This window comes from Bremia lactucae, linkage group LG16 (genome assembly GCF_004359215.1).
Source record: "Bremia lactucae strain SF5 linkage group LG16, whole genome shotgun sequence".
NCBI lineage: Eukaryota > Oomycota > Peronosporomycetes > Peronosporales > Peronosporaceae > Bremia > Bremia lactucae.
In genome coordinates, this window is record NC_090625.1 from 20327 (window position 1) to 29801 (window position 9475).

The window sequence follows — 9475 nt, forward strand, 5'->3', positions numbered from 1 at the left end:
CCCGATCATAAGGGTCGGACAGGGCTAGTCGTCTTTGTAGACAGACTGAGCAAGATGGTGCATTTAGCACCAAGTAAGACATCGATCACAGGCAAGGAGGCAGCTCTCTTGTTCCTGGATCATGTTTACCGACTACACGGGATGCCCGAGTCCATAGTATCGGACCGGGATCCACATTTTACGTCTGGTTTTTGGCAACATGTGTTCGAGCTGCAAAATAGCAAGCTCCACATGTCGACCGCAGATCATCCCCAGACCGATGGCCAAAAACAATGTTTCAATCGGGTCGTGGCGGATGTCTTACGCACTATAGCAACTCCCAAAGAGTGGAGCAAGCTATTGGCCGTTGTGGAGTTCGCTATAAACAACAGTATCCACGCCAGTACGGGTGAGACACCTTTTTGTATTAACGGACTGCGCCATCCTCGGACGCTACTCTCGTTTGTGCGCAGCCCGAGTCTTAGTGGGGGATGGCCCCTCACTATGCTCGGTGCGAAAGAGGTACATAGTTTCGTCAATATGACGATGACCCATGAGGGTATCATCTCTAAGACAGAAACTTGCCCTAGTAACCCTGCCAGCTCAGCAGTAATCAATGAAACTACGCTTTATGACCGACCTCTCCGCGGTATCATCAGCGAGTTTGATGCTAAAAGCGTGAGCGAGGCTCAGCGCTTTGTGGATGAGCGATTAGCCATCACACAAAAAGTCCGTGACGCAATGGCAAGTGCACAGGACAAGCAGAAAGAATATGCGGACCGAAATGGTCGCAAAAATAATGAGCGCTTTAAAGTGGGTGAAAAAGTACTATTAAGTACTGCTACACCACCGACAAATGCAATTTCTGTACTACCTGGAGGTACTACGAAGTTGTTGCCGCATTTCATTGAGCCTCTTATTGTGGTAAAAGAGGTTGGAGACCTAAATTATAGGCTCACCCTTCCCCCGTATATGAAGACGCACCCCGTATTTTACGTGGGTCGTCTGAAACGGTATGTAGACCCAAATGAGGTCACATACCCCCATCTGGCTAAGGAGACCGATGGTGACGCCGACTGTGAGTCGAGCGTCGTTCGGGTGAGGGGGCGGTGAAGGCGAAAAGCTATCAGACCGATTCCTCCCTCCACGAACAGAACTTGGAGAGCGAGGGACATCACGCGAGTAACGCGGATCCCTCAGCATTATCCGTTCAATAAGGTCCAAGCGAGTCTTCAGGCGTTCATAACCCTGACGAGCCTTCGCTCGGACATCAACGAGATCCAAGGTCAGTCGTGAGACTTGACTCTCGAGATCCGCAATACGTCGTTCAGCAGCTCTTAACGCATGCGACTGAACGGACGAATCTAAGGAGGTGGGCGAGATCGTCGCTCCTATCGAGCGCCACCTGCACTAATGGATGCGGGTCGAAATCAACGCTTCCGTGATGGAAGGTTGCTAGCCCACCGCTCCGTGACGCAAGGGTATCAGATCCTCGTCCAATGGAAAGGTTACCCGAAGAGTTTTTACCCTTGGGAAGCGATCGATACCCTGCGTATTGATGTGCCCGGCTTGGTGGCTGCCTATGAAAAGGAGCACCAGATGAGGCCACTTTGCTAGTCTCAAATGGACTAGCAGAAGTAGCGTTGTGAGAAGAAACAGGGGGTACAGTACCACCCATGATTTCTTTCACACGCAAACGGGCGAAATTAATTCGCTGCGACCGCTGCTTCATCACATCGGAATGTGGTTGAATGCGGCGCAGAAATTCCGCCTCTTATTGGTCGGGCGTTTCATTTGAACGCAACACGACCGGGATCGGGAAAATATGCCCAAGCGATTTTTTGCTCCTTACGTGGATCAAGTAAATTTACCAATTATAACGTAACCAAAACTTGCTGATTCAAAAATCCTGAAAATAAATGGGGTGGCAACTATTATAAAAACTAGATTAAGCAAAAAGATTTTTCTTCTGCCAATTTTATCTGATAACCACCCAGCAAATAAAGTGACAAAAATCCATGTAATTATTTTCAGAAGTTCGGCTGATAAATTCATAAAGTTATTATAAAAACTAAAAATTAGCTTTAATTCTTAGCGCTTCCCCAAGGCAGAGGCATACCATTTTGGTTAACAACAACTTCGCCAGAATTTTCCCTGATCCCTCCATGATTTAAAGACGCCATAATAGTTATGTGCGTCTACAAGAGCGCGCTCTAGGAGCGACGCTCTTGGCCCGCTTAAACGAGGCCATTTAGATGAAGGAGGCATCTTTGGAATGCCACCCGTCACATAGCCACGTTCTAAACGACTGGCTTGTGACACCGACTGAGCACGTTCACGTGTCGTCGGCGGAGCTTTAGGCTCCGAATCCTTTATCTCAGATTCATTATGGATTATGGCCTGAGCATAAGACGTTGTGGTTATACCCAACGAAGAAGCGCTGCGCCTTTATAGGCAGCGTTCTCATCACCTGTCGCTGCCTTTCCAGTGCAGACGATGGAACAGCATTCGTAAATGCTGCTGTCTCCATGTTGTGAGCCATGAAAGAATTTTTGATGGGCAATAATGCGCCATCATCATTCCTCATGAGCTCGTTGTCCGCATCACTACGATGAGCGACGGATCAACATCATCACTGTTAAAGTGGAATGGATTCTTTAGCCCTGTTAACGCGATATCAGTAGTAGCTGTCGGCTTTTCGACTAAGGCATTTGACGCGGCCGGCGAATTAACGCGGCGCGTGCGCTTAGTGTGAGGTGGAGTGGGCGTTCTTCGCAGACGACCCACCAACGTGGCCCCTTTTATAGCAATTGACACTCAGTGTGGTGCCACCTCGGCCGACCACATTCGGTGGACTTAGACATGCCACTTTACGTATCTCAGGGATATTGCACCCTTAAGGTCCTGGCGAACCGCCAAAAGTGTCACTACAGATACTCAGTATGATGCCACCTCGGCCGACCATACTCGGTGGTCTTAGACGTGCCACTCCACGTATCTCACGGATATTGCACCCTTGAGGTCCTGGCGAACCGCCAAAAGTGTCACTAAAGATGCTCAGTATGATGCCACCTCGGCCGACCATACTCGGTGGTCTTAAACGTGCCACTCCACGAATCTCAGGGATATTGCACCCTTGAGGTCCTGGCGAACCGCCAACAGTGTCACTACAGATACTCAGTATGATGCCACCTCGGCTGACCATACATGGTGGACTTGGACGTGCCACTCCACGTATCTCAGGGATATTGCACTCTTGATTATTCTTCCTTAGGCCAACGATGCTTTAAGCATTAAGTAAATCGTTATTACAACGAGTGTCACTCGACGGAGTACGTGCCGTTCCACTTACTTCTGCTGAGTCGGGCTCAGAAATTAATACTTTTAACATTAGAGTTTATTAGCTCAGACATGCCAATGTCTACAACACTGACAGACTCTTTCAATGATCCGCGCCAATAGCGCTTTTGTTGCCTAGCAAAGGTGGCTTTATGACTAACCTAAACGTTCCTAGGAACATTGTGCGTGGTGCCTAAGGTCTAAGGCCTCCAATCGATCAATGGCTCATGGTGATCTAACCAGGCCATACCAAGGATAAGATCATATCTCGAATACAAATCAAGGACGAGACAGCGTTCCATACTATCAAAGTCCAGAAACTTTAAACCTAAGTTCAATGGAACCTTGGGAACAGTGACACGAGTCCTGGTCGCCAAGCGAACAGTGATTATATCACCTTCTTGCGCTCTAAGCGCCTCAACGCATTGTTGATTTTTTAAAGGAAAAAACGTCGAGCATAGTTACAAGACGCTCCTGAGTCAATCAAATTTGACCACGGTTTCTCAAAGCCCTTTACAGTCGCTTGAGCGACAAACAAGCCAGGCTTGTACTCTCGCCCCGTGCCATGAAGTGGCCGAGGCAGTTGCCTTGCGTAATCCAACAAACGACAATGCAGTATATCGAGACGGGGATGCTGACGGCTACAATGCTCGTGACGGTTACGATGACGATGACCGGGATGAAATCAATGACGATGGAAATGGCAGGAGATTAACTGGTACAAGAAGCTACGATAGAAGCAGGTATGTCAGCAGTGAGCGATACAATAATCGATACAGAAGCCGATACGGTGGGGACGGGTACTCAAACCGCGATAGTCGATACCGTAGCAGCTATCGACGTAGCTACAACAGCTATGACCGCTCTGATCGAAATGATGATAACAGCTACGATTAATACGTAGCGGCCGCGACGCTGATGCGAAAGGTTCTTGTGATAACTGATTAAGCGACACAGGAGACGACTGGGTCATCATGTCATCTTTGTTGTCATTTCATGATTTCTGCGTAACTATCTTCCAACGGATCTCTTCCGAGGGACCGTAGTATTTTAGAGTTGCAGAAAGATTGTATTAATTCAATGTAGCAAAAGTTATATCTCTAAAGCTCACCTTCTTGGCTGTCTTTATAATCATTTCAGAAAATAGCTGCCTGTAATGTTCATTGCAGGCATTTCTGCAGATTAGTACATTCATTGCACCCGTCGCAATAGGAAGATAAACGGTGTGGGGAAGGTGGGGATCATAGAATCATATAGGTAAATTTTGGGTTTTGCCTGAACTCAAACCATGTCTATTACATTGCAAGAACACGGCAAGAATAGATAATGCAAATAAAACAGTTAACACCTTCAGATAAAGTTTATCGAAAAATGGTCCATTTGACAGTCATTGAAGTGGGTCAAAGAATGCCGGCCCCTGCTTCTACGTTAAAAAAGTATTCGTGTAATATGTTAATACTGCTATTTCATGACAAATATGTACCAAATCGTATCTAATGACAAAAAACCGCTATGCTTCATCCTAATTTATCAAGCAAATAAGGACTCAGGGACTGCTTGTAAAGGTCGCGCAAGCATTATCTCCTTATTCTTATTTATGTCAAACTATAACATCTACGTTGTTGCAATTTAGAGAGCGCCGATTGAAAGTTGTGGACAAGGAAGGTGCAAGAGATAGTAAGCTTTAGCATATAAATGAAGAAAAACTCAAGCATAAACACCCAGTATTTCATAGTCAAATGCAACGTGGCCTTGAACAGATGCATGCTTTCGCGGTAAAGAAGTATCCGATCCGTATTACATATACATATTGCTTTGAAAAAGATGATAATTATTTATAGCTTCCGTATAAAGCCTAAAATCTCTCCTTTATTGTTCGTCAACACGCAGCTTTTACCAGTTTCTATCACTTCGTCATAAAAACAATGTTAAAGCGTTACGATCTTGAAACTTACATCAATTGACAAATTCCATTTTGTAGAGCCTGCGTTGCCAAGATGCGCATGGAGCAGGTAAGCAATCTGACCGGGAAAATCATACCTACCGTATGTGCATCGTGGCGAGATAGCAACAACATAGTCTGTCTAAATAATATATATTGGCACTTTGAACGTCAACCTTGTTTTTCTAAACGGCAATATTTTGAAATCATTTTTCGATTGAAACCATTCTAACCAAGCAACTCGCTAGAACGACTACAATGATGTTTAATAAGCCAGTTATTGCACTATGCATTGCAAGTGTAGCGTTGCTTGGGAGCACTGTGGACGCATCGACAGAAGTGGCCGAGGCAGTTGCCTTGCGTAATCCAACAAACGACAATGCAGTATATCGAGACGGGGATGCTGACGGCTACAATGCTCGTGACGGTTACGATGACGATGACCGGGATGAAATCAATGACGATGGAAATGGCAGGAGATTAACTGGTACAAGAAGCTACGATAGAAGCAGGTATGTCAGCAGTGAGCGATACAATAATCGATACAGAAGCCGATACGGNAATCGGGCTCGAAGTACTGTGTCATGAAGCAGTGACCGCTGCCTTGTGAGGCTAACGCACCCCTCCCAACGGCACCAGGCTCTAGGCAACTGTGCCGGTTTATTGCGACGCATGACTTCCTGCCAGCTCGCCGTCTACTGTCACAGGCTTTTTGCTTTGCGTAGGACATTCGGACGCATTACTTCTTGTCGTTGTTCTTTGCACAACCCCAGTCTCCACGAGCTAGGAATGAACTGGTGACGTTTGACATCCCGTCAACGCACCCTCAACTGTTTTCGACACGACACCAGTTGCATAAGCCTCTCGCAGGAGCACATCCTTTCCGGTGTCCTGCGTAGAGTTCGCCACTGTGCGTGTACGCCAGTCTATCCATGGTTGGTACTTTGCCAAACATGGCATGTCTAGGATGAGGTCATACGGACTCTCCATACCGTTCACTGTGAACTTCTCTTTACAAAAAAGTCACTAAAACTGAAGGCGAGTTTTACCTGACCCCCCTCGGACTTAGCGAGCGCACCGTTCGCTAAACGAACGGTCGCCTCTCCTCGCTTGCCATCCTGGCAAAGCGACTCAAACTTCGCCGGTCTCTTTCTTAAAGCCGCGAGTTTTACAAAATTTTGTGATGCACCCGAATCCACTAGGAAGGTCATCACCTGGTCATAGCCTCTTACTTGAGCGCTATAGACCAGCAGGGTTGAAGTCCGAAATTTTTGACCTCAGGGACTATGCTACCCATTTGTTCCACAACTCTGAACTTAGGGGTAGCTTCAGGGTCCGCGTCAGTAGGGCATCCTGCCCCTACTGCGCTCCTGCATTTCCCGACCCCTCAGTGGTCGATGCAGAACTCATGCATCTCGCACGCTGGTCTTGCCATCTCCCTTTGGGAAGGGAGTCCTCTTGCTAGGCGTCTTCGCCCCCGCAGGGACCCTGGCATAGCAGCGAGCTATCATATGGCCGCGCTTGCCGCATTTATAACAGACAACGTCTGCATTGCCCAACTCCATGGGAGTGGCAACTGACCTCTCGGCCGACGGCTTAAACTAAGCTGTCGCAGAGGCACTGTTAAAGGATTGCTCCTCAACTCAGGCACTTCGGATTGCCTCTTCCATCGTCGACGATACCTTTTTGAAAAGGGCCTGTTGCGATAAGACATGCCGTAGTCCGTTCATAAACGTGGGCATTTTAATGTGCTCCGGAATCGGACCTACTGTAATGGACGCCGACAGCGAGGGCATCTCTGCACATAGTCTTGCTGAGATCGCTTCGCCTGTCGCGCTCCAATGAAGCGCGCCTGAATTAACACTTTGTTGTTCGGCGGCTGGTACATGGCGCGAATATTTGTCTTAAAGATCGCATATGTAGGAAAAGCCTTTCTGTCCGCCATAAGCGCCGAGTAAGCCCACTCTGAGGCCTTACCGCGCAGATGCGACATGGCGTACGACACCATCCGGCTGTAGTCCTCGATGAGCTGCGAGAAACAGCATTGCTACACGGATAAAAAATAGTTTACAATCGTGTGCGCTACAGTTCCATCGATCTTGGGCGGGTCCATCCGAATGGGCCTCGGCTGATGCGGCCGGGCAGAGAGCATCTCAACAGTCCTGTTGAGAGCCTCGCTCCGAGCCTGCTCATGCCTCAGCTCATCCTGAGTCTGAGTGACGGACTCCACCGCAGCATGGCCCTGTGCCTCGGACGCTGTCCGAGCACGAATGCCTCAAACTTCTCCAACTGAGCAACTTGTTGCTCAGGAGGACTACCCAGGAGCCTGGCCACGGCTTGTTCACCAAGTCCCTGCGCCATAAGCCCTGCCACTTCCCGATGATGTTTAGAGAGGTGGGGGGAATGAGCCTAATCAATATTGAGGCTCCTCCTCACGTACATACGCAGAGATGCGGGTCGTGGGAAGGATTTCAAGTGCTACCAAGTGTAGGCGGGCACGTCGTTTGCGGCCAGCTCTACTTATACACACACCGTTGCACAGCGATCAGTGGTTTAACTAGCTTCTCTTGCGTGCAGTGAGGTAGTTGTAGTGGGCGCGTTAGCGACCTCACCCAACGCACCAAGTACTTTGGTTAAGTGTCATCAGGGGAGCGAAATCCGGCTCCTCATGCGACACTTACCAAGTGATTTATGTTTAATCGTATTAAAACAAATACCAATTTTTACCAATCAAAATGTCATCTCTATAGATAACACTTAATAGGTATTGCGAGCGTATCTTTCAAGATACTTAGCGTAACGGATGACGCTTGCCGTCACCTGTTAATTCGTTCGTTGAGGGAGGAATGGTGCAACGAGCTAAAGTTGCCCTAATATTACACAGTCCCCTTTAAGTACAATTGGTGTGCTTAAGGGGATGGTCAATTACTTAAAAAAAGTAATTAGACCCACCAATCGGGTGTGCTTCACATTTGTGACCAACCCTTGTATATGTGATGCACATAAGTGCATTCACATTAGGAGAGATGACGGCTAGCGTCATCCGTTACGCGAGGTATCTAGAAAGATACGCTAGCAATACAAATTAGTGTTATCTATAGTGATGACATTTTTCATTGGTAAAAATATATTTTCATATTAAAACGCGATTAAATATTAATCAGTCTGACGACTATTTTCTACTTAGTAAGTGGGCACGAGGAGCCGGATTATCGCTCCCGTGACGACACTTTACTAGAGTACTTAGTGCGTTGGATGAGGTTGCTAAGGCGCCCACCGCAACTACCTCACTGCACGCAAGAGAAGCTGATTTATCCGCTTTCCCGCTGTGCTAGGGTAAGTGTCTAAGTAGAGCGTGGCCGCGTTTCGACGTGCCCGCCTACACAGTTCATGAATACACGTTGATTACTGCGCTCATGCAAGGTCTTAGGGTTGGTCCCGTCAAGATCCACCTGTTTCGCTTGGAACTGGATACGGTTGAAGAAGCAATATTCGTTGCCGAAGAGGAGGACTTTAGCTTGAGACAGGGTCAAGCTAGTTCGTCATAGTATCGTCCTCCAAGACGACACGAGTTAGAACGTCCAGAACCTATTGACCTCTCTTATATCGAAAGCGAGAAACCTCGCTTTTCGAACAATTAAAGATTGCAGAAACGCAATCGCTGTCAAATATTAGGACAGTACGCTCATGAGTGCAGTGCCCCACGCCCAGTACCGAGAGGTACTAAACGTAATAATGGACCGAATGCCAAAAAGGGCAACGGTCGCGGGTCCGACGTTGTTGCGAAATCGCAACAGCGAGGCGGATCGCCAAAAAAACGTAGGGGTCAGTCCGAGCGCCTACGCCCTAAATGATCCAGCAACCTCGAGAAAATTTGCGAATCACTTGACGAAAGTTGCTCCGGACACCCAGTCATTATCTGTCTCTTCACTTGACGATGAGGTATCCGTGAAAACTGACAAATGAGTTGTCACTAAGAGCCCTAGTGGACTGCGGAGCGTCGAATATATTTATTCGTCGCCAGTCACTAGAGGGTCGTAGGCTTAAATATGTTGAGCGCGACATCCCTCCAACGAGGATGACGGTGCGTCTAGCGACAGGCGCATCGATAACAGTGATGAAACGCGTAGTGAAATTTCACTACACGTTAAGAGATTTACAGTATGATGATGATTTCATCGTACTGGATTTGGATGACAAATTTGATGTCATCCT

General features: G+C 47.6%; 1 protein-coding gene across 1 annotated transcript; it reads left to right on the plus strand.

The window, feature by feature from the left end:
• Window positions 1–5518: 5518 nt before the first annotated feature.
• CCR75_009018 (uncharacterized protein) lies at window positions 5519–5744 on the plus strand (the record flags this gene model as incomplete). Its single annotated transcript, XM_067967065.1, has 2 exons — window positions 5519–5611; window positions 5646–5744. The coding sequence occupies 2 exons, from the start codon at window positions 5519–5521 to the stop codon at window positions 5742–5744; spliced, it is 192 nt and encodes a 63-aa protein (XP_067819861.1).
• Between the last annotated feature and the right edge of the window lie 3731 nt (window positions 5745–9475).